This window comes from Pelodiscus sinensis, chromosome 1 (genome assembly GCF_049634645.1).
Source record: "Pelodiscus sinensis isolate JC-2024 chromosome 1, ASM4963464v1, whole genome shotgun sequence".
Classification (NCBI taxonomy): Eukaryota; Metazoa; Chordata; order Testudines; family Trionychidae; genus Pelodiscus; species Pelodiscus sinensis.
This window is the reverse complement of record NC_134711.1, coordinates 121,346,273-121,373,003: the sequence shown is the minus strand read 5'-3', so window position 1 is coordinate 121,373,003 and position 26,731 is coordinate 121,346,273. Positions and strand designations below refer to the sequence as shown.

The 26,731-nt window shown below is 41.9% G+C and overlaps 1 protein-coding gene across 5 annotated transcripts in view; it reads right to left on the bottom strand.

The window, feature by feature from the left end:
• The window catches only part of MPPED1 (metallophosphoesterase domain containing 1), a 90,012-nt gene that overhangs the window by 13,532 nt on the left and 49,749 nt on the right, over positions 1 to 26,731 (bottom strand). For all 5 annotated transcript variants that reach the window (XM_075899516.1, XM_075899521.1, XM_075899528.1 and 2 more), the window contains one exon: positions 1,575 to 1,690. In XM_075899516.1, the coding sequence (XP_075755631.1) occupies positions 1,575 to 1,690 (116 nt within the window). The remainder of the gene's footprint in view (positions 1 to 1,574; positions 1,691 to 26,731) is intronic.

Sequence of the window (26,731 nt, the reverse complement as noted above, 5' to 3'; positions counted from 1 at the left end):
CACTTTCCACAGCTTCCAGTGGCCAGGAACAATGTACCGCAGCAATTGGGAGCTGCAGGGCTCCATACCTATGGATACTCAGGTAAACAAACCATTTGGAAGCCTATCAGTGGCTAACCCTGATTAAATTGTGTGCGGGCTGAGGGTTGGAGATTCCCCACCCCTGCTTTAGTGAAACACTTAAAACGTATTGACAAACAATTTTGTTTAAGTACCTGTTCACAATTAAGCATGCACTGAAAAGCTTTTCTGTAAAAGGGCTAAAATGTTAATATTTTATTTCTATAATCAAGGTCATATAATTATTATGAGAGAACATAATAAGCCCTGTACCTGTATAAAGATATGCTTTCTCTCATATTTATAATTTAAAGATGCAAATATAAGAACGGTTCTTGTTGGTCTGTACATGCTGTTTGCTGTATCATTAGCATGTCCTCGCTAAAAAATGGACACCACAAGTGTCACTATTTTGGTTCATGAGAAGGAAGCACAGGTGGTAACTCATGATGAACAGAGGGGCTGCATCTAGACTGGCAAGTTTTTCCACAAAAGCAGCTGCTTTTGCGGAAAAACTTGCCAGCTGTCTACACTGGCCACTTGAATTTCTGCAAGAACACTGACTTCCTACTGTCTGATATCAGTGCTTCTTGCAGAAATACTATGCTGCTCTCGTTCGGGCAAAAGTCCTTTTGCACAAAGCTTTTGCACAAAAGGGCCAGTGTAGACAGCTCAGATTTGTTTTGCGCAAAAAAGCCCCAATCGCAAAAATGGCGATCGGGGCTTTTTTGTGGAAAAGAGCATCTAGATTGGCCCGGACGCTTTTCCGCAAAAAGTGCTTTTGTGGAAAAGTGTCCATGCCAATCTAGATGCTCTTTTCCGCAAATGCTTTTAACGGAAAACTTTTCCATTAAAAGCATTTGCGGAAAATCATGCCAGTCTAGACGCAGCCAGGGAGAAGTCAATGCAGGATATTTGACAGAAGGGAATGCTACCATAAAAAGTTGGATGGGAATCTACATTAGAATTCTGCAATTTTACTATAGTTCCAAATGCAACAGTTGCAGAATTCCTCCAGGACTATGGTGTCCATTCTTTAGAAAAGACATGCCAATAATAAGGAACCTAGAGTCTGATCCTCAATTCCCTTTCCAGTCTACTCTGTTATTTCAATGGAATGTTGCATGGGCAAAGAATGCAGGATCAGACTCTAAATTGTGTAAGTATACTAGACCTGATTCATCACCGTGTCACTCCAGTTTTGCTATTGGTGTAGCTTTACCTATTTCAGTGGAGTTACATGATCATAAAACTAGAGTGTGAGATGCATCAGTGAATCAGGGCCTTTTTTTTTTATAACGTACATTAAGGCAAATTATTTCACATCTCTATAACTGAGTTTAGGTAATAGTGATCCGAAATCCTGGGATGAAATCCTGACCCCAATTAAATTCAGAGGAGCTTTGCTTTCCACTTCCCTTGGGTCCAGAATATCATCCCTGTGTCTGAAAAGAGCACACAGTTATAGTATCATTATTTGAAATATGTAACTAAAAGTGCTAATGTTTTCTTACCAAGAGGTGGTCCATGTGTTATAAGAATATCTATTCCATCTGGAATAAGGTTCCATTTTTCTAATAGTGCTTGGCCTCGTGGAAGATTAAAGCCCCAGCCATAAAACCAAGGTTGCCTGCCAAAAAGAGGAGGAGAATGTCTTCAATGCTACTCATATGCATTGGTCATCTAATTAAAAAATGGAGACTGATTCTCTATGGTTATTGAATTTGGGGACACAAATAGCATTACTTTCCTTTCCTCTGCATTCAGTGACACCATATCTGCATACAATAATCACTATTTAATGTGTGGGAAAGCAACAAGCTTATCAGCTTAGCCTGACAATATATTGCAACATACTTATTGCATTCTTCTAATCATACTGAGAGGCAATAGCTGTAGGAGTTGAAATGTCCTACGTAGTACTATACCTGGAGTTCCATTATATCTATTGGACCACCACTCTGAAGGGTGTGTGTGTATTGGATCATATCATGGCTTTCTTCCCAGTTTGGCCCTGATCCTACAATTGAATTGGCATGGGCAGATCCCTGCACTCATAAATATCTAATTACAGGGTTGGGGCAATGATCTATATTGCGTTTGGCTAATATTGGAAGCATTGCACCAGAACAAAAACATTTAATAAATGTATATGTACAATTTTCCTCTGTCATCCACCACATTAGTTCCTTTTAAAATAAGATTTTACATATTCAAGATTTAGTATATCTTGATGAGAGTTTATTTGAGGGTTGTTGGATATTTAAACACATTATTTATGGAACATCTTACTATTAAATGGTGGGATTATAACAGAGCCAGTTAGAATATAATTCATTAGTTTATGAAGTCCTATTGATTAAAAAGCTGTATTTCATAGCAATATTACCATGGCAAATTATGATGCCGGTGAAGCCTAAAAATAACGAAATGTGGGGCTAGTTTTGGGGGGTTTTTTTTGACTGACTGGTGTTCTGGCCAAATGTCCATATATGGAGAATAAGAAATGCGCTGCTCTGATTTAATAAGGTTTATGATAATTGCAGCCTTAGTGTTTATAAATATGTACACATCAACCAGTGTTCTTCTTCAGATCTCACTTTGTGGAAGAAAGCATTCCACTCACTCACTGCATCAAAACAAAAAAGCAAGATTACTTTTAAACAAATTCTCTGAACTATTGTTTGCATCATGTATAGCAAAGACAAAAGAAAATGCCCACAAAGCTATTCTTCCTTTTCCATTACTCCTGCTTGACTACCACTTCAGAAAGTAACACGTTGCCTGCAATCTTCATGATCATATACTTTTCACGTATCCTTTTGGAATGCTGTTAAACACGTGCATATTGAAAACAACTGAGAAATACTGCATATTAGGAGAAACAAAGGGACACAGGCTATCCTAGAAGGGGAAGCAAGCACCAATCTACTCATAGTTGGAGGAATTATACAGACTGGTTGCCAGGCAAGAGAGAGAGGGAGAGTGTGACTTAACATAAGACAACCAAATAGATACTTATCTGTAAATAAGGCTGCAGAGATACTGCTAACTTATTGCAGGATAGCCCCCTAAAAAAAACAGAGCTTCTGTGAGAACTTGCCCCTCCTTCCACAGCTCAGAGACTTAATTTCTGTAGAGCCAAAGATTTGGGGCTATGCGGCATTTTTGGTGTCAAGCTAAGAGTCATAGGGACTATCATGGTTCTGCATGGCCCATCTGCCTGGCTCACAGTTAGGAATCTGGGTGAAAACCTAACTAGAAGTTACTGCTGTTGCAGTAGTGACCACCACCATCATCTCTGTTGGATCATTCCAGTACCTGTGGTGAGAAATGAAGGTGAGCGCAGGAAAGAAAATGAATGGCAGCAAAGATTCATTAAGAGACCTGCTGACCAGGGCAGAAGTTGGTTGGGCAGCTCTACCTACCAAAGGGAGAATCAGGCATAGAACAGTGAGTTTCAGATCAGAGGTTTCTGATGGGCTTTTACCTCTCAGTGGTTTTTCCCCTGTGGGCCGCTTTCCTCCCGGGAAGAGCAGCATGTGGCTGAGGTACATAGTTCCTCACCTTCCCACAGCAGGGGTGGTAATGCTGCATCTGTTCATTGGCTTATCCTGAAATAAGCTAGCAGTCTGTCTGCAGCCGTATTTACAGATAAATATCTATTTGGTTGTCTTATGTTAAGTTGCTCTCCTCTTCTCTCTCTCGCCTTGCAATCAATCTGTATAGTTCCTCCAACTGTGAGAGGACTGGAGTCAACTACCTTTATAAATAAAGGAGCATTGTTTATCTAGAGAGAAAAAGGATGTGCCAGTGATTAAGGTACTCACTGGAAGCCCAGGTTCAATTCCCTGCTCTGCCACAAAGCTCCTGTGAGAACTTAGTCACTTAGATACTCTGTACCTCAGTTTCCCATCTGTAGAATGAAAATAATAGTTCCCTGTCTCACAGAAGTGTTGTGAGAATAAATGAGAATTGTGAGCTACTCAGGTATTACAATAATAGAGACCACATTAGTACCATACAGCAATTACAGAGCTTTAGTCTGTTTCTTTGAAAAAAAACACAAGGCTGAAGTCCACACCACAAATGCCAATGGCCCTCCATCAGTAGTGTCACCAATGAAATCCTAAAATGGCTAGTACTCTGGTCCTGTACTCAACATAATTCATTTAGGCTTTGTTTACACTGCCAACCGAACAACACAACTTTTGTTGTTCACAGGTGTGTAACCCCTGCACTCGAAAGGAAAAAAAACCTTTTTTTTCACAGCACGTGACAGTAGAAACAGCACAACAGCAGCAGGAGCACTTTCCTGTCAACAACGTGAACTCCACTCATAGGGGGTGGAAGTATTTTGCCAACAAACAGGGTGTACACTGCCTGACTTTAGCAACGTGGCCATTCCATGTTGCTCAAAGGCATGTAGTGCAGACAGAGCCTAATGCTGATTGGCTGCAGACCCAAACCTAGTTTTTCACAAGTCTTCACATGAACAAATCTCCCTTGCAAAAAAGGAAATATTTAAAAAGCGCAAATGAGGCAATTCACACTTTGGTTTCTAATTCACCTGAACTATTCATGAGACAATTTTCTCCCATTCTTCCTCACCCGTGTCCTAATCAATACCCTTTGGAGTTAGTGGGAGTCTATCCACTGTCTTCATGGGGCACTATATGAGGCCTTCTACTCCCATGCTCTACAGACCCCCTGAGAAACAAATGGAGAGAAAAACACCAATATTTTCCAAAGAGAAAAGGTAAGAAATCAGTAAAGAAAAAAGTTATTTTAAAGATGTACTGAAGTGTGTATGGTTTTTTTTTTAAGAAATAATCTCAACCATTAAAGAACGTGACAGTGTCTAGTTAACCCCATTGAAATTCGTAAGTTTATGGATCACATATATACATATAATATCCCAGTGGTTTGCCTGCCTCATTACTACCTTCATCTACCCTTACTAGCTAAACATAAAAATCATGATCACTGCAGGTCAAGGCCCAACACTTATATACTTACTTTTTTTTAATGTGTTTTCCTGTTCTGAATAGGCACAATCTGCAGCTTATTTAGACAAGGAATACTGTCCCTCTTTCCTCTCTCTCTTTGTGCATGCAGTGCATATTTGCTTGAGTTAAGATTTGGTGAGTTATGCATGCTGGAGTTGTTCTTTTATGAATAGGAAATGTTAGAACTTGTGTGATTTGCCATTATGCTGTCTTTTATGACAATCCCAAGAATGACAGAAATGCCTGGAATATTTCTAGCTAAAATCTGAAGCCCTAGAAAGGATTCAGTGCATAATGTTAGTATTCTATACATTAAATAAATTCATACACTTCAATGCCCAAACCACACAAAAGTAAAATCATTTGTATGTGCAGAGGGATTTTATAAATCCTCAAGTCTCTGTGAAATGTTATTACAAAACAACCATCAAAGTTTGTGCGCCGAAGAAAAAAAATCTTATTGTATACACACTAACAACTCTGTGACTTGGAAATCATGCAAAGACAACTTTGTCTAATATTTCCATCCCTCATAGAATGTGGAAACAAAGTTACAGAGTTATGATCTGATGCTCTTTTGGATTGCTTTTCTTGGTGTTTACTTAGTGAAAGTACAATTTCTTTATAAACTAGTTCACATGACTATCCTTTTTACAATAATATAGTTGGGGACAAAAATCTTCTGGTTCTAGGAAAGAAAAGTGCAAAAATGTATCTGGAAATTAAATACACATACCTTTAATGTATTTCAACATTAGGAGCCAAGTTTCCCTGATTAACAGTGTACTCTGATTTAAGTTTTGCCTTCTTTTAGCAAACAGTGTATATCTCTCAATATCTTATTGAAATTCAGTGCTTTTATTATTATGACAGAATAATGATTAACTACCTATAAGACTATAGGGAAAAATATATTTCAAGAGAATCTGTTTACTGAACAACTAACCTTTCTTAAAAACATAAGAACAAATTTTGCAGGTCAATTCATCTTACATATAAAAATGCCTGGATTCTCAAAATTTGTAGTAGCAATCGTATGGTGCTTTCAATACTGAATTTCTGCCTTTCTGTTCTAAAGTAACCATTGGAATAATTTTCTTACAGAATGATGGTTGCTATGACAACCATAGCAAATTTTCCTTTTCTGAAACAGATGTCTCATTTAGTTGAAAATTAGAATGTGAAAAACCCATGGGAAAAATTAATTCAAACTTTAACAGAACACTGACTACAATGTAATCTCTTATAGGTTAACCCCTTAACATCTTTCTGCACTCATATAGTAACCTTCAAATAAACTCCAATTAAACTATTTTAACCTCCTATAAATGACCTTCTTAGTTATTATTGGCACTTGAGTTTTCTTTCAAGTGTGCATTTGTTACCATAATAACAGAAAAAATAACATTAAAAAGTGGTCAAACACATTACTGCCTTAATTATTTAGCACAGTTTGTTCTTTTATTCAACCACCGTTGGAGAGAGAAACAGTGCAGTTTGAGTGTTCTATTCTTCTGTCACTTAAATAGGGATAACTGAGTTTTACATGTAATTTACTGTATAGGGCTGTGGCGCATTACATAGATCTGACCTGCAATTTAAATGAGAATTGGGGGTTTGTGTTCTTATACTGCTATACATCTCAACTTTGTAAGCAGATGTATCAATGGGCATACACAAAAAGAATACCAGGCTGGCCTAACCAAGCAATATACATGTAGTCTCCTATCAGAGGAAGTGAGAGACAGAAATGTGGTTCTTTGTGGCTTTAACTTAGTTTCTTAACAAGAAAGACCCATTACTAACTTCATCCATCCTTGCTAGTTCAACATAAACGCCATGATCACAGCAGGTCCTTTATATATGCACATCTCCAGAATTTGTAGGCACTTAAAAAACAACAAGCTAATTTATTGCATAAACCCCTAATTCCTGGTATGCTAGTACGCTGTAAGAACTTGAGGGTTGCAAATTATATTGCAGTAACTTAATCAAGAATGTGCCCAATTTGCCAACTGTTAGTTACACAACTAGTCTCAATTACTTCAATGGGACTACTCACACAAGTTAGAGTTGTAGGATCAGACCCTATATCTGCAAAGATATATGGGTGACACTTGTCTTTTCTACCATTGCAGAATATTATTCATCATATCAAAGGGATGAATGAGTAGTGTCCTGAGTACACTGTACAAGCGACAAGAAAATGTGCTAAAGTTTCCACTATAATGTTATTTCTTCTTGACTGACCAGGCGTTTCTGTGTCCTATTCAAGCAAGAGATAACTCTAGTTTAGTCATTGTTTATCCACTATGTATTACAGAGAGATTGTCTGTGCATCTGTCTGTCTGTTCAAGAAATCCTCTTATACGGGTAAGAGTGAGGACCACCAAATTTGGTATACAGCTTCCTCTTATCATAACTTAAAGCAACACATGGGTTTGGCTGTGTCAGGACAATGGGATGTGCCTGGAATGGGATTGCTTCTCATAAAACCAATCAGAAGAGCGACGGAATCACCAAATCAAGTATGGTCCTCAGGACTGACATGACAGAGGAAATGTTGAAAGAGGCCACAGGGAGGGCAGGGGCTCAGGACTGGCATACAGAATGCTCCTCCCCCATCCCCCATCCGCTGCTGGCCCCAGCACATATCTACTGCAGCAACTCCATTCTGTGCTTCCCTGGAGCTGCAGCAGCCAGGGAGAGGTGCTTCTCACCTGACTCCAAGCTGCTGGGGTGAGAGAGGGCCTGGATTGTCCTCTCCCCGCGGCAGCCTGCATACTGAACCCCTCATCCCCAGCCCCACTCCAGAGTAATGATTTAAATGAAGAAAAAGAAAAATTCATTAAGGATCTAAGCAACACAGTGAAACCTGCCATTGATCCCCTGAGCAGAATTGGTATTTCTCTATTGTAAGCTAGTAGGTATTTGTCCAACCTCATATAGAAACCTGTTAGGAAAACACTGGTCAAATTTAATCCACTCGATTTTACTCCTATATAAAATTCTACAGCTGCATCTGTTGAACAATAAAATATTGGCCCCTGCATGCCTCAAGCCATACTAGCCAAAATTACATGTCAAGGAACACGGGCCTATGATGTATATTTCACATCCTTGTTGGCAGGATGGCAGCGAGCAGGCCAAGGACTAAATCACAGAAGATAGGACTGGAAAAGACTGCTTCAGGTCATTCAGTCCCTCCCCCAGAAATGCATGCAGAATTTCCCCCACTTGGCCATTTTTTAGTATTTTCTCTGGGCTCACTGTAAATATGCCAAGCAATGAGGCTTCCATTACTTCCCAGGGAAGCTGTTCTATAGCCCAATATATCTTACTGTTTGGAAATTATGATTGATATTCAGCCTCAATTTTACCTTTTCAGGGCAGGGCTACACTTACTACAGTGACACTGCTGCACTCTGAAAGTGTAGTACTTCACTGAAGATGTTGATGGAAGAACTTCTCCCATCTGTGTAGTTAATACACTTCTGAGAGAGGTGGTAGCTTTACTTATGGGAGAAATCTTCCTGTCAACCAGGGGCTGGGTCAGTGTAACTTCATTGCTCAAACCCAGCCCCTGGGTGATGTAGTTATATGGATGTACATTCATAATGTAAACCTGGCCTCGGTTTCACTTCCTTTTACTTTTCCTAATTGTACCCCACATTAAATATTGTCCACATTTGCTGGGAGTTTATGCCCTTCAAATGTTCGTAGTCTTATGTCCCGTATGACTGCACTAGTTGTCTTTTAGCAAAACTATATGTTTAACTGTTTAATCTTGCCTCAAAAGTCCCTTCAGTCCACTAATCATTTTATTGTTCTCAGAACTACCATCTTCAATTCTATTCCCAGGTTCTCAAAGTGCCTTCATGATCCTGTTATATCTTCTTTTGCTGAGGTTGGTTGTTCCCACGGGAACTGTAAATGGGAAATCCAAAATGCTCTTTCTGTTCTATCATTTGACTTTGTACCCAGAGGATAGAAAACTATCATGTGGGGGCATGGTGCTAGTCATCACTATTAATAAAGTAGCTACTTAGAGATAAGAAACTTAGACAGGCCACTGTTTGTTTATAGGATTTTCTATGGCATGCATCATCTTAGTACATGAAAACCTCACAACATTTATAGAAATGTAGGGCAGGAAGGGATCTTGAGAAATCATCAAGTCCAGACTCTTGCACTGAGGCAGAACCAAGTAACCTCCGACCTCCTTGACAGATGTTTGTCCTACCTTTTTAAAAAAACCTCCAGTGATGAGGATTCCAGTGATGGGGCTTCCATAACCTGCCTTAGTCCTTAACTACCCTTATATTTAGAAAGCATTTCATAGAATCATAAAATACTGAACAGAAAGGGATCTCAAGAGGTCATCGTGTCCAGTCCCCCTCACTCATGGCAGGGCCAACTATTATCTAGATCATCCCTGACAGATGCTTTTCAATAGGTCCAAGGATGAAGATTCTACAGCCTTCCCAAGTGATTAATTCTAGTGCTTAACCAGCCTGACAGGAACTTTTTCCTAATGTCCAACCTAAACTTCTCTTGCTGCAATTTCAGCCCATTGCTTCTTGTCCTATCATAAGGCTTGTCAGGCTGAGGGTTCAATAGGTCTGCTTAATGGAGAAGCCCCAGATTCTGCCAATGGGATGCCACATGCTGGGCTCTTACTTCTTTCTGCTGGAAGCCAAATGGACATCTCCCAGCTGATATTTAAAAAAATCACTCAAACTTTAATGATAAACTGGACTAAGAAGCTAAGAAATTCAACGCTAAAGCACTTGCAAGTTACCATCTTGTTTTAAATTGAGAGCTCCTCAGAAACGAACCAATCATCAAAGGAAGACAAAATCAAAATTCATTCATGCATGGACCCTTTTAAATTTTTCTGTTCTCTGCCAAAAGACATGGTCTCCTTCTACCTTTGGAGGTCTTATGGAGTAGGGTTGGGGCTTCCTTAAAGAAGTCCACATTAGTTCTATCTGATCTTATTCTCAAAGACGTCTTTTGCCCTACCTATGGCAATCTGCTGAATCCGAGAGTCTTCTCTGGAGAAGGGTGAAGACACTGGGATTGGGAGAATGCTTCATGAGACCTGCTCTACACTTGGAGTTTAGTCAAGCATAGCCACATTGGGTTGATTTTTCTAAATGAGTCCATACCACCAATAAGCCTGTTCCATCTACTTAAAGGGGTATTACAGTCTATTTCTGTACTCCTGCTTTCACAAGGTGTAACCACTAAATTAGATCTTGCATGGTCAAATTTACAGGAGTGCAGAAGCAGTGCTGTGAAAGTTAATGTGTTTGGTCTCCAAGCCACGTGCGAGAGGCATGTACAGAATGCAAGCACTTTCCCCTCACTCCCTTAGTGTCTGGGGAAGAGGATGAAAAGCTAGCCACGTACCAGAGTGCACGGCTGCTGCCTCCCCCAGTCTCCTGAAATTCCACCCTTGTAGTCAGCATCTGCTCCCTATCACTCTGTATGATTCGGAGAAGATTGATAGCTCATATGGCAGCCTGGATAAAGCAGAGGAAGCTATTAGCGGCTGGCTCTGCAGTAAACCTTCCATTTGCTCATCTCCAGTGAGGCATGGCTTGAGCCCCTGTCCTTCCTCTACACTTAGACTCTCTCCCTCCCACTCCTGCAGGAAGGGAAAGTTGCACTCTCTCGGCAAATGGGGTGTGTGCGCCAAACACACGGGTACTGCATAAACTCCTTCCCTACTCTGCCACCATGCCCAGGACCCCTGCTTTCTCCTGCCCACGGGCTCATGCCTCAGCCTGAACCTTCCCATGCCTGCCACCAAACCAAGTTCAGCTACTCCTCTAAGAACTCTGAGGTGTACCTGCTGAAAAGAGGCAGCTTAAAAGCAGAATGGTGGCCTAGTACATAACACATCCCTATTATCTTGAGACAGACCCTCATATTATTCTAACAGATAAGGTTTTATACTCTACCATGTATCTCCTGAAAAGTCTACTTTCCACTTTTCGTTACAGTGGGAACAGCCGTCAGCCTGCTGTGCACTGCCTCGGCCTTGCTAGCTGACCACCTGGCACAAATCCACAGGTGAAAACAGACTAGGGAAGAGATGTCCAAGGTACAAATGCAAACTGCTCACTTGGCCAGGGAGCATGTAAGGGAGTGGAGGAATACGCTGCTGGGAGAGGTGTGAACGGAGCATGGGGAAAGGAGAGCGTGCAGGGAATGGGAAGCAAAGCACCAGGAGAGCATGTTGTCGTCCAAGGCAGCTGTGCAGGACCACAAGGCAGCTTTCCGGGATGCCTACCTGAACAAGTACCCCCGCCAGCTCCTGTGGACCATTGTTCCCTCCTCATTGAATTCCACAGGCTCCTCTCCCAAGGGCCCTTGAATGCAGGGGTGGAGGGCAAGTCATTGTGGTAGCAGCCTCACACTCTCAGCCCCCAGGGATGCACTGTGAAGCAAAAGGCTGTTCTTCTCAAAACCGTTATCACCCCTCTTCCCCACAAAGCTCCTGCCTCAACTCCTTTTCTGTCCCTGCTGTGTTCTCTAAATAAACACACATGGTTTCTGAACAACAATCTCTTTGGGTATGTCTACACTACCCCGCTAGTTCGAACTAGCGGGGTAATGTAGGCATACCGCACTTGCAAATGAAGCCCGGGATTTGAATTTCCCGGGCTTCATTTGCATAAGCGGGGAGCCGCCATTTTTAAATCCCCGCTGGTTCGAACCCCGTGCAGCGCGGCTACACGGGGCTCGAACTAGGTAGTTCGGACTAGGATGCCTATTCGAGGTGTACCGGTAGTTCGGAATAGGCATCTTAGTCCGAACTACCTAGTTCGAGCCCCGTGTAGCCGCGCTGCACGGGGTTCGAACCAGCGGGGATTTAAAAATGGCGGCTCCCCGCTTATGCAAATGAAGCCCGGGAAATTCAAATCCCAGGCTTCATTTGCAAGTGCGGTATGCCTACATTACCCTCCTAGTTCGAACTAGGAGGGTAGTGTAGACATACCCTTTATTACTTGTGTTGATGGGGCAGGAGGGAGGAGTTATAGGCAAGCATGCTGAATGCAGGGACATCTTGTTGAGAGCAACATGCATCAGGTCACTCGAAGAATTGGGCTGGGCCCACGAAAGCTCATGCTACCATCTACATGTTTGGTTAGTCTATAAAGTGCTACCAGACCATTTGTTGATTATGTTTATCCTGTTACAGACTAACTCGGCTACCCCCTAAAGCTTCTAAATATTATTGAGTGCACAGCAGGCTACCACCACAATGGGAATGTTGCATACTCTTAGGTCTAACCTAGTCAGTAGACTGTGGAACCTTCACTTGAAACATCCAAAAGCACATTTTATCACCATTCTGCACTTGCTCAGCCTGTAGTTGAACTGCTCCTGACTGTGGTCCAAGCAGCTTGTGTGTGGCTTCATGAGCCATGAGAGCAAAGGGTAGGCTTGGTGTCAAGGATCATTATTGGCACTTCAATGTTTCCAATGGTAATATTCTGGTTTGGGAAGAAAGGTCCAGCTTGCTGCTTTCTGAAGAAAGAAGAGTTCCTAAAGATGTGTGCATAATGCACCTTTCCTGATCATCCCATGTTGATGTTGGTGAAATGGCCCTTGTGATCCACCAGCCCTTGCAGCACAATCAAAAAGTACCCTTTGCACTTTATGTACTCCTTTGCAAGGTGGCTGGATGCCAAGATGGGGATATGTGCTCCGTCTATCGCTCCAACCACAGTCAGGGAGCCTCATCGTGGCAAAGCCCTCCATTATGTTCACCATGTTGCCCGGAGTCACTACTCTCCGTTGCAGAAGGGTATTAATGATTTTGGCTATTTGTATAACAACAGCCTGCACTCTAGATTTCCCCACCTCGAATTGATTCCCAGCTGACTGGTAGCTGTCTGGCATCGCAATCTTCCACAGGGTTATTGCCACTCACTTCTCCACTCTCAGAGGGGGTCTAATTCTGGTATTGCACTTCAGGGCAGGGGAAAGCAATTCAGAAATTTCCATGGAAGTTGCCCTATGTATGCAAAAGTTTTGCAGTCACTGCTGATCATTCCAAACCTGCATAGCAATGTGGTCCCACCAGTCTGTGCTTGTCTGATGGCACCAGAATCGCTGTTCCATTGTGTCCAGAGGATTGAATGTCAGTGGCATGTGCAATTCATTCAAGTGCTCTGCAGAAGAGTATGCTCATGGCCTCCTTGGATTCGTCCTCAGACAGACAGACTCTGGATACACTGGACATATTCCAGCTTTATCACACCAAGTTTAACATCATCATAATAATGTTTTGATGCTCAATAGTATTCACAATGGGTTCCATGCTTATGCTGCTATGGTGTCCGAGCGAATGTCCAACAAGAGAAAAAAGGGCACAAAAAGACTGTTTGCTGTTGGCCTTAAGCAGGGAGGGGGAGGAAGGAAGCGAGTGCATTATGGGACGCTCATGACTTTTACCCAGAACCACCTGCTACACAGTTTTGATCCCAGCATGCACTCAGAGCATAACCCAGAATGCAATGGGGCACAGGTGCTGTGGGATAGCTACCCACAGTGCATTGCTCTCAAAGTCGATGGTAGGCACCATCCTGGGGACGTGCTACTTCCAATTACATTGAATTCTTGTGCACAGTGGGGATATGCACCTTTGACTTTACAAAACTGGGTGCAAAAAATCAGCCATAATAAATTAGACTTTATCTCTCAGTGTAGACATGGCCCGAGAGACATTGTGCATCTGCTATCACACAGTGAAACTCGCCCTTGTGCAGAGGGACAGAAAAAGACTACTTAAGTTGCATTTACTTAAGCAATGTCTTGGCCTTGTGTTGGCCCTGGGCACAAGGGTGAATTTTATTCAGGGGAAGGAAATATTACCCCAAATAAAGTTTAACTTCTGACAATAAAAGCACAAAGTACGTGCGAAACTTCCATGGATCAGCCACTGCTGGGCTATTTGAGATGGAATAAGACAAAACAAGATTAAATGCATTCAAAATCCGTATTAAAGGCCTGAACAGGAGCCACTCTTCAGTTTAGAAAGAATGTAAATCTCACCAGATTTGCATTTTTCTTTCAAAATTCCAGGAGTAATTAGACCATATGGACCTGCTCTCTGCCAATTTTTTTTTTTTTTTTTTTTAGAAAAATCAAACCCATTTTGAGTTAAATGAGCATAAAAATGCATCCAAAACCAATAAATAACAAATGCATATATATGTATAAAGTATATTTGTAACACTCATAATTTAGCAACAGCTGAACTTATTTCTTGTTAAAAAAAGTCCCTATGCAGACACCTTGTGTGCCAAGTTTCCACCTGAATTGAACTAAAACCAGCTCTGTTAATCATTTTCCTGGAATCTGAAATTCACCCTTAACTATGGCAGTGCAAACTCATTGTTACAATAATTGTCTATACCTACATGAGTTGAGCTAGTCAGTCTTATTATAAAGTACACAAGGATGTTCAGCTCAGCTGTCTGAGAATTCTGACATACCCCTTTGGAAAAGAAACATATGTGCAAGACTTTCACCTGGTGTAAATCACACAGGTCTATTGACTTTGACAGAGCTATGTGAAACTAACCAGTGGAGGTTCTGGCACATAATGCTTTGTAATAGAAGTTCTGATAGACTAGTGTCAGTGCTGGGAAAGGAGGTGTTAACAATGATGGATTTAAATTTTATCAGCAGAATGCTTTATGAAATTGTTGTATCTTTCTTGGGTGTTAGCACAAGCAGGCTGAGTCCATAGAACAATGACCCAGGCATGAGCTCAGTAATAGTAGAACATATAATTGTTACTGTTCCCCTCCAGGGGAACTGTTACTGACTCCAAAACCTTTAGTCGTCCCCCAAGAACAGGGGGCACTCCTCTTCCACCCTTCTTCTTAGGGTTATTTGCAGGGTCCGGAACCCCTTCTTGGAGGAGCCACACCCTTTATGGACTGTCTGTGGATGTGCCCCACATAAGCAAACCCAGCCAGCATATGACAAAACTGATGCTCTATGTACTGGCTCTATGGGAAGGGGTTGAGCAACATTTCTCTCCTTTGAAGAAAGGAAAGAATTATAAAATGGTGCATCAGAATCTGTTGCTTGCTGGTTTCAAGGGGTGGTGCAGCTCAGCTCTGCCTTTACTCAGGGCGGACTATAAAATTACCATTTAGTCATCTGTGCACGCATTTATTGTGCCTGAATCTAAGGAGATGTGTACAAGCTGTTGGGAACAAGGGGGTGGTGGGGAAATGGAAGCAATCCTCAGCTAGGGTAAATCTTTATAGCTCCATCAAAGTCAATGGAGCTAAGACAATTTACACCAGCTGAGGATCTGCTCCCAGGAGTGGCGTGTCTGCAATCCACTTATCTGTTTGCATTTTCCGTACTTGGAATACTGCCAAGGGGCTCATCACCATTCCCAACTAAAGACAAAGCACAGTAGATAATGGTTGGCATTATGTGGGGGTTTACATCTTCCTCCAAAACATCCTTCGGTAGCTGCTGCAGGAGATGGCAGAGCCAACTGCAGATGGGCCATTGGTAGCTGGAAGTTCTTTTGTTAATGCAAAAATATAAACACTTAAAATCAGCTCTTGCTCACAAAATTAAACTTTTAAATGAAAAATAAAAGAGAAAATTGCTCTGGGGTATTGCTGTTTCACTCTTGTGGTTTATGAACTGCATGAAAGGGAAGCATTCCCTGTAGTGAAATTACAGGTCTCTTTTTCTATAGGTCTTACATTAAAAACTAGCTGAATCCAAAGTGGACTAGTTTACTGGATCTGAAGAGCCAATTATTTCTGTTAAGTATCTGAAATTGAACTACTCTACTCAAATACAATATACAAATAATAATTACTCTCCAGAAAAGGATTTTTTCCTCAAAACTAATTACATCAGGGTAGTATATATTATTTTACTACTATCAAATGTAACTAAAACTAAAGATATTTATACTGAAGTAAGCAAATGCAACTTCATAGAAAAATCTTACAAAATATTAAATGTTACCCAGTGAGGGTTACAATAAGCAAAGTAATTTTAGCACCCACAAAAACTTTATAGCAATAACTATAAATGATATTAGTATAAAGAAATGCAGAGTTTACACACACAATAATTCTCCACTGACTTGCACTTTATGCAATCATTTGTAGCCGTGAAAGTGGGTATAAAATGCTACCATTCAGACTTGGTAACAATGTAAACTCATTTTGCCCACATGTAAATGACTCCACAATGTACAGCAGAATGAAGCATCAATCCCATCTATAATACACAAATACTTGTGGGTATGTAATCAGCAAGGTGGTTTAACTCATTGTTTTCATGGTTCTAGTACTGTTACCTGTTCTTGCCCTTGGGCTAATGTAATCTTGGAGAGAAATCTCACTTGGGAGGAAATATTTTGTGGCAGGTTGATTAAAAAATAAATAGGAAGTATCTGAAGCTTCTCAGAGTCTTGAACTGTTATAATAAATCCGGAGGGAAATATAATAGTGGGAAGAGTGCAGCTAAAGTGCAGAAGAGTATATGATAAAAATGATTGATCATATGTTTCTGCAATTTATCTTCATTACACATGTGCGATATGATATGTATGGTATTACACATACACAATCACTCATAGTGTATACAAAAACTACATACTAATTCCTCACTATGTTCATTTAACATGTAATGAAATATTAATCTTGAGTAACAGAAGTTCAGATTTTTGTTTTATGTTCTCCCCCACACAATTTTTCTAGCACCATAAATGCAATATTTCTCACTGTATGTCAGTCACTTGATTGAATATCACAATACAAATTAGGGATCTTATCCTGAGTTTGGAGGAACTATTCATATCAGTTAAGAAAATCATGTGTATAGTGTTTGTAGGATGGGTCCTGTATTTCCATGTAATATGAAAATGTTTCCCAAAAAGTTTTACAGCTCAAAATGCATTCATTTTAAGCAATATGTCATTAGCCAAAGAAATGGATTCAGGCAAAAACTTGTTTGTTAGTTTATGGAGATATCAGTACAGGCTATATGCACTTCTCAAGTCTTGCTTTCTGCCATTTGAGAATCTTTTACATTTCAAGTGTTATTCAATATGAAAAAAATCTGAACATCTGAATTTAATAGCTCTCATCAAAACCATTTTTGCAGGAAGTACCATTCGTATGATCTTCCAGATGCTGCAAATTAAACTATAGTGTTATGGTTTTAAGCATTTTAAGAACAGCACTTTCCAAAAATGGAATATAGTTTCTGATAAGTATAGAATAGGAAAAAAAGTCACTCCAGCATTCTATTAAGATATAATTAAACTGAGCTTTATTTGCCCCTGACTGTAATTAATATAGCTTAATGGGATAATAAATTTTGTTTTCTCTTTTCTAAAAATGTTCCTATTCCTTTTACATCTGTCACATATTTCATTTACTGAACATCTGAAATAAAACATCTTCTGCGTTCTCACCATAATGCTTCAGCCGTGTCAGGCTTAAGATGTCAAACCTTTCCCCAAAACACCAGTATATATGATATGCCTCAATTTTCAGTAACTAGGGGAGTCTATTATTCACACTCATGATTTTCATTTTCCTCAAGAAGCATGTCAGTCTGCCTAAATTGCTCATTATTTTGCATACCTCAAATGTATTGGTTAAGAAACAGCTCCAATCCCATGGTTTTTAACAACATAGAACATCTATCTTTTAAAACAAAATATTTCTATCAAAACCCAGCATCCTGTAACAGGCTCTGCCAGGACTAGACATTAAAACACGCAACTAGCTTAAAAATCTAATTAAACTGAAATCTGCAGGAATTTTAAATTGCAATTTGCTTTTTGCTTAAGGTAACAGTACAGAGGTAATTCTACTTTGATTACCCCTCTTCTAAACTGCCGAAGTACTGAAGGTAGGGAAGGGGAATGTAACAGAAGATGAAAATCTTCTTTTTTGTACAGCAGCCTCTGTGCCATTGTGCCCCAGAGCACAGGATGGAGAACCCGTGTGTGTGTGTGTATGTGTAAGAAGTTTTCACAAAAAACTAAAAATAGCAGAGTGGATGGGTGGGCTAGCAATGTGGACGGTGGTGGCACAGGCTAGCCCTCCTCCCAGCTGAAGTCATGTGGGCTTGTACTCACATGGCTACCTCTGTGCTTCAAAATCCATACTGTTATTTTTAGGCCACTAGCTCAAGCAAAGCTTGCGTGCATCCATCTGACTAGGCTTGCAGGCATGCCTCCCAAAAATTTGAACGTTTCGTTTGAATTTCAGAAATAGAAGTCTGAAATCCATACAAAATACAAAATGAAGGCATCTAGGAAGGAGTACTGCAGAACGGGATCTAGGGGTCATAGTGAATCTCAAGTTAAATGAGAGTCAACGGTGTGACACTGTTGCAAAAAAAACAACCAAACAAAAAAACCCAAACATGATTCACAGGAGTGTTGTAAACAAGACACGAGAAGTCATTCTTCCACTCTATTCTGTGCTGATTAGGCCTCACCTGGAGTATTGTGTCTAGTTTTGGGTACCACATTTCAGGAAAGATGTGGAGAAACTGGAGAAGGCCCACAGAAGACCAACAAAGATGATTAAAGGTTTAGAAAACATGACCTATGAGGGAAGTCTGATATAACTGGGTTTATTTTGTTTGGAAAAGAGAAAACAGAGGGGATATTATAGCAGTTTTCCAGTATCTAAAAGGGTGTTACAAGGAGGAAGGAGAAAAATTATTTTCCCTAGTCTCTGATGATAGGATAGGAAGCAATAGGCTTAAATTGCAGCAAGGGAGGTTTAGGTTGGACAATAGGAAAAGCTTCCTAACTTTCAGGGTGGTTAAGCATTGGAATAAATTGCTTAGTGGGGTTGTAGAATCTTCATCATTGGAGCTATTTAAGCGCAGGCTAAATAAATGTCTGTCAGGGATGATCTAGATGGCGGTTGGTCCTGCATGAAGGCAGAGGATTGGATTTGATGATCTCTCGAGGTCCTTTTCAGTTCTAGAACTCTATGGACTCGTCTACACTGGCCCCTTTTCCGGAAGGGGCATGTTAATTTCAACTATCGTAGTAGGGAAATCCGCGGGGGATTTAAATATCCCCTGCGGCATTTAAATAAAAATGTCCGCCGCTTTATTCCGGCTTTTAGAAAAGCCAGAAAAGAGCGTCTACACTGGCCCCGATCCTCCGGAAAAAGCGCCCTTTTCCGGAGGCTCTTATTCCTACTTTGAAGTGTAGACGCTCTTTTCCGGCTTTTCTAAAAGCCGGAAAAAAGCGGCGGACATTTTTATTTAAATGCCGCGGGGGATATTTAAATCCCCCGCGGATTTCCCTACTACGATAGTTGAAATTAACATGCCCCTTCCGGAAAAGGGGCCAGTGTAGACGTAGCCTATGATTCTATGATTCACCATCTAACATTGCTGCTGCTATACTGTACCTGTGAGCCACACTGCCAACCGTGTGATGGAGGGGGACAACTAATAATTAACATGGTATGTTAAATGGAGTAAATCTTTGATTTTAAATCAATTTCACTTTAATTGATGTGCACCTCAATGTCTGTAAAGACTTGTTCAAGGCCTGGGAAAACAAACATTAGATGATTCATCACTGGCAAAATGAAAGCACGTCCCTCTCATGAAATGAACCTATAAATCTTTGTTACATTATTTTACTGATGGAGAGCGAGTTCAGTGAGGAATGAAAGACTATGATAACTGTGCTTGGTAAGGTGTAGAGGAAAGAGAGAAGATGACTCAGATTGAGGAAGAGTGTGAAGCAGTGTACAGGAAAAGCAAGCCAAACTAATTTTTCATGTTACCATTTTATCTAATTGATTACTAACTGCATCGCTAGTTCCCATTGCCCTCCCTGAATGGATGTAGCAGAGTCCTACACAACAATCAGGGCTACAAAGTCAGGATAAAAGTGAAATAAATAGTTAGCCTGAATGAGCCAATGAGGACTTGGCTCTCACTATTACATCATAGGAAAACTGAGTCAAGAGGAACAGTAACAGCTACAATCAGAAGAGCAAATTCAACATTACAAATACTGACGCTTAATCGGGATTTTGATCATTAGTGGCCAGATTTCCCCTTGTGTTAAGGTTCCTTTGTGTCCTTCTGACAGCTGATGTAAAGTAAACCAGCCTAACGATTGCTCTATTTTATGGCAGGGCTCAGTCACATCACCCTCCTGGGCTTCACCACGCACAACAGATGATCTTGACCTAGAATTTGTGTGCCACTAGATACCTATTATCAGAACAAAAACACATTCTATGAACTGGTGGGAAATTGTACAAGAGCTGTGTTGCTTCCTAAAAATAATTGTTGCCCTTATCCAGTCAATGTGCATTAAAATTTGGGAGAGCGACAACAAAAAATATAATTCCAAAATGGACAGGCATCACTCGTTGAAGATCAAATACTTGTAAGCAGGTGAAATTAATCTTTGCCTGCCACCCTCCCCCATTAAAGTTTCTGAAGTTCCAGGTGACCTAGAACAAAAGGATACAGAAGGGGATGGGAACAATCATACTAAAACAATGAAAATGCCGTCAAAAGGAAAATAGGGAATCATTTCACAGGTATAGCCCCCTCCAACCAGTTCCTGTGCAATAATCCAGCCTTCAGGTAACAAACGTTACAGAGAATCCCAGACTGCACAGTCCCATTCTATCGGGAATGTGTGTCCTGACTCAACATACAGAACTCTTTTCTGCCACGCTGTATGTCTGGGTCAGGACAAAGAAGTTCCTTTCTGAGTCATCTACAGCATTGTGCAACTGGCTAGGGGAATTACAAGGTTTTAGTGATCATGGTTTTGGTGGTTGGTACTTTATGGGCTCTTCCCCCCATTTCTCCTCCTCTGATGAATCAAGTATTGTCAAAGGTGGGACGTCTGCGATGACTGGTCTAATAAGTATGTCAACTCCTCTGTTCCTAAGAGAAGGAAACTTGTTCATAGGTTACACACAGATCACAGCTGTATTGCTTTTATCTAGGGAAGCTTTATACCAGAGTTTTGTGGCAAAGGTAATGGAAATAGCAAGGGTAAAGGCATACCACTTTGCCACCTACAAATGGCTTCTGATTTGAAAGAAAGAGAGAGAGAGATGTAGGTCTGGAAGGGACTTCAAGAGATCCTCTAGTCCATCTCCTCCTGCTGACACAGGATTAAGAATATTTACAATTATATACTTAGATTTATATACAATTATATATAAATCTAAGTATACTTAATCCACCATCAGCATAGGGTGGGAGGCAGGAGGAGGGATAGATTATCATTACAGAACCTGAGATTTCTTCTAGCCCTATGAGTCTTTGATTCTATAATAAGTAATTCAGAGAATCTCCAACCTGCTGCTACCTACCCACTAATTCACACAATAAATGGAACAGATAATAATGTGATCATCCATTTTGTTATCAAGGAAAAACCACAAAAGCACCTTTAACTCAGATACAAGTATTCTGCAAGGGATGGGCACATTTTTAAGGAAAGGGAGGGCACCGGGAGAGAGGGAACTTCTTTTAAAAACAGAAAACTTTATTTATAGCTTATTTAGCTCAGGACATATTTCATTCTGGAATCCTGCACAGCCGAGAAGCAGCTACAACAACACTCAAGATCACACATGGAAGTAGGATTTGTTCATGTTGATATGAAACCTACGGGCGCCAGTAAGGCTGCTTATTTCCACATGTGCTTCTGTCTCAGAGGCAAGGCAATTCATCCAAATAAACATGGGAAGGGGAACACTTTCCTGATGTAAGACCCAATGTAAGGCACTCATCATTTAACATCCATACTGGGGAATAGGATGATGCTGGCAAAGTGACCATGCAGGTGCAGGACTCTGCTATTCCTTATGCCATCTTAGAACAACCAGTTTCCCTGCCTCTAGAAGGGGCATAATACATTCACACACATCTCTGAGGAATATTGGGAGAATTAATGAATGTCCGTAAAATAGGTGTTCGGAACCATCAGACTCTTTCAAATTGGGTGCCCAATCACTGAGGCACCAGAAAGTTGTGGAGATTTTTGAAAAAATTGGTCTTAATTTCTCTTAGATTCCCACATCTAAAAATGGGGATAATATACTCCTATCTCATAAAGCATTGTGAAGAAAAATTCATTAACATTTGTGAAACACTCAGGTGCTATGGCGACAAATGCCATAGAAACACCCATGAGGTAATTAATTCTGTATTCAGTAATGAGTTTGGTTGGTGTGTGGTAAATAAGGAAGGGGCCACACAACTCAGGCTATAAAGAAATTGTCAACAGCTACTTCAGTCAGTCAGGATATCATCTATCCTGTATACTGAATGACACTGGGGTTCTCTAGGAAAAAAAATTGTATGCGAGCATGTAATTAAAAGGTATCATTAGTCTGGAGGGAATTCTTCGCCAAATAATTACAATTTCTGTACACAACATTTTAAAATTCTCCAAAGTTGTGCATATTTTGTCAAAACTACACAGTATAATCATGCCTGTTTCAATTATTGTGGTAATGCATTTCAAAATACCTGTCAGCAAGCATGCCTATAACAATATAGACAAACAAAAAAGATTCAGGAAATGTTTTTTGACAAAGAGGCATATTAATACAGATTTCTGAGTAATAATTCATTGAAACTACAGTACCAGAAACATACTTCCCACCCCTCTCTGAAGCAGTACAAAAGGCTTGGAGGAGTCAGAGATAAGGGAGAGGCTGAGGGAGAGGGAAGTAACTGCTAGGCAGGAATCTGGATGTGAATCCAGAGGGTTGCTGAGTATGGATGGGAGAAGTATAGAAGAGGGTTTTGTTTTGGATGGGAGGGATTGTTAGGGAGTTTGGAAGCCTCCCTCATGAAGACCCTAGCCTCTCCTGTTCAGGCATATCTGCCCCCATCCCTGTTCCCCTCTGTATCCTTTCCCCATGTATACTTGCACCACCGCTCTGTGACCCCTGCCTCCTTCTCAAGTAGCCCCGCACTCCCTTCTCCCCATTCCCCTGTGACCCTGCACCTCCAGTCACACATCTCCACTCTTCTTCCCCACGTGGCCCTTTCCTCCTCCCCGTTTCCATGTGTTCCTATATCCCCACTCAGGTATGCCTACCAGCCTTCCCTATGTGGCCCTGCACCTTCTCCCCCTCATCCCCACGTGTCTCTGCATCCCCACTCAGACATCCCACCCCTTTCCCCATATAGCCCTTCACCCCCTTCACTGTTTCCATGTATTCCTGCACCCCATTTCAGCCACTCCTGCCCCCATCCCCATATGTCCTTGCATCCCCCTCCCCCCAGCCATCCCCATCCTCCTGTGGCCCTGCACCTCCATCCCCATTTCCCCAAGAACTTCAGCTGCACCTCCTGCCCCACTCTGCCCCTCCAAATTGCAGTTTACATGAATCTTTCAGCAGTCCCATGTGCCTGACTGTCTGTTCTCCTATACCAGTGTTTCTCAACCAGTAGTATGAGAACCCTTAGGGATACTCAAGAGAGGTCTGGGGCGTATGTCAACACAACTGAAAATTAGAGAAAACACAATTTTTGTTTTAAGCACTTTTGTTTTACAGCACTTTATTATTTTTGTACTTTTTACACACACAAATGTCATCGCTCGCCCGGCTATGATGAAGTTGTTTCAACAAATGTGTTGCAATGGTAGAAAAAAATTGTGCCTGAAAACTGTAGATACTGTGGGTACTTATAATGGTTTTTTAAAAAAAAGGGGTATTTTATTAAAAAAAAAGGTTTAGAAACACTGTCCTATACCATGCTTCCTCACTTGGCCCTGTAGTCAGGATGCCATGAAGAACACAGCTAACCACCTGCTGCTACTGCCACTGAGCTGGCTGCTCTCTGTTCTAGTGCCAGAGCAGCCACTAGTGGGCAAAAGGTTTAGCTGCAGCATCTCTCTGGCAAGGGCACCATTTCAGAAGGGAGAGAGGCTACGGCCTCATGTATTGGGGTGCTGCTTGCTCTTTTCCCTCTTCTCACTACCAGAGAGCGAGGGGAAAGTACAACGCTTGCATCACTTACTCCTCCGTTCCCTCCCCTCACTAGCTGGGAGTGAGTGGGATGCAAACAAGTTATGAACTCTCTCCTCATTCCCTTACAGTGAGAGGAAGGGAGAGAAGAATAAGCAGTGTCCTGGTACATGCCTTCTCTCTCCTTTCCCCACCCCGCCTCGCCCCGCCCCATAATGGTGCGCTTGTTCTCTGGCAGAAAGCATTTTCTGCAGAGAAAAAAATCTGCAGGAGAGGAAGTTGCACTGGCCCTTTAAAAGAGAAGAGACCAGTGAATTTAGGACTAGTCAGCTGACCCCCATGTATAAGAGAAGGCATCTAGGCCCAGGGCAGGAGGAGCATGGTGAGTCAGGCTTGAGATGCAGCCAGGAAAGGGGCAGAGAGGTATGACCTGCAGTTCTTGCTGTCTGCTCCCTATGAAGATATAGGCCAGAAGGCTGGGGTAACAGCATGAAATACCCTAAGTGGATGATAATATCACCTGGGAGAAGAGGCAGTAAGAACCTGCCAGAAGGAAAAAAGGATCCAGGGACAAAGTCCTGGATGGTGAGGCTCAATTAACAGAGCATGGGAGAATTCTATCATGGGCCCTGAAACATGAGAAACTGAGAAGTAAAAAGAAAAATTATCAGGGAGCTACAACTCACATGGGAAGAGGAATGTTGTTAGGTTTTTTGCCTATGTTTGAGAACTGTCTTCAGAAGAGCTTCTAGGTATGGCAGAGGGTCCCTTACAGTACTCTTTTTTTTTTTTTTTTTTTTTGCTCTAATCTATAATCATCCCTCCACACACACTTCTTTTTCTAAGGTAGCTTTTCATACCTTCCATTGTTTCAGATTACACATTCAGCAACTGGCTCTGTTGTATGTTTCAGTGGACAATGCCCTTCTAGTAGTAAACCCAATTTCCCCAACCTATTTATCCATGTGGTTCACCTGTCTGACACAAAATTACAAGATCTCTGGGGCAGGGAATTTTTTGGAGGGGTGGAGGGAGGAGGTAAAGATTGGATAGTTCCTAGCACAATGAGGTTTAGATCTGTAATTGGGATCTTATGTGGTCCTGAAATAAAAACAATACAAATAAATCTTTGAAAAAACTGCTTCATCCTTTGAAGTTTTAAATTGTAACTTATCAGAAAGGTTATATGCTTAAACAAAATTAGATTAATTTATCAATTAGTTTGCATTTTCTCAGGATAGCCAGAAATAGTACACATTCCATGCTTTGTCTTATAACGCTGACATTTACTGATTACTTTCTAATATGGAAGCAGCCTTTTTTTTCAACAACTCTTATGCTAGTTTTTTAAAAGTCAATAATATCTAGTGATATTATTAGACTTATTACCTATTCTAAAATTATCAGCCTGTGATAAATGTTGACTCTTTAATGGGTAACTATTGTACTTTACATAATGATCTGTTTCAAGAAGACTGCTTCCTGTTTGATAATCCATTATTGTGAACTGTACTTAAGGTTGTTAAAATTTGGGGTTAATGATTAAGGACCCAATCTTACACCTTGAAATCAATGGGTCCTTTTGCCACTAATTTTGTGATGAGCAGGATAGCTTTTTATTTTCTTTCTAATTAGACAAAGTGATTGTCTTTTGGATTACAGGCAGTCCCCGGGTTACGTACAAGATAGGGACTGTAGGTTTGTTCTTAAGTTGAATCTGTATGTAAGTCGGAACTGGCGTCCAGATTCAGCCGCTGCTGAAACTGACCGCCAGTTCTGACTTACATACAGAATCAACTTAAGAACCCCAAGCGTCCCCAAGTCAGCTGCTGCTGAAACTGATCAGCAGCTGATTCCAGGAAGCCAGAGGCAGAGCAACTCTGCCTCGGGCTTCCTGTAGTCAGCGCTGGTCAGTTTCAGCAGCAGCTAAATCAGGACGCCTGGGGCAGAGCAGCTGGGGTGCTGCTGGGTTGCTCCAGTAGCACCGCTCCTCGGCGCTACTGGAGCAACCCAGCAGCACCCCATCTGCTCTGCCCTAGGCGTTCTGATTCAGCCGCTGCTGAAACTGACCAGCAGCGGCTGAATCAGGACCAGAGCAGCTGGGGTGCTGCTGGGTTGGTCCAGTAGCGCCCAGAGCGGCGCTGCGGGACCAACCGGCAGCGCCCCAGCTGCTCTGCCACAGGCGTCCAGAGAAAAGCCTGGTCTGCTGGGGGGCGGGAGGGCGTACTAGCTGCGCGCCCCCTCCCCCATCCCAGCAGACCAGGAAGATGCGGGCGGCGGACCGAGACGCACCGCGGTCCCGCCGCCTGGGTCCTCCGCGGCTTTGCTCCCAGTCTCCCTGGTCTGCTGGAGACCAGCAGACCAGGGAGACTGGGAGCAAAGCCTCTGAGGACACCGGCAGCGGGACAGCCGCGGGGCGTCTGGGCTATCCCGCTGCCGGCTTTCCCCGCGGCTTTGCAAAGCCTCGGGGAAGCCGGCAGCGGAGCAGGCCAGGCGGCCTGGGCTGCCTCGCTGCCCGAGCCCCTCCGCGGCTTTGCAAAGCCTCGGGGAAGCCGGCAGCGGAGCAGCCTAGGCGCGCCTGGGTTGCCCCGCTGCCCGAGCCCCCCCGCGGCTTTGCAAAGTCTCGGGGAAGCTGGCAGCGGA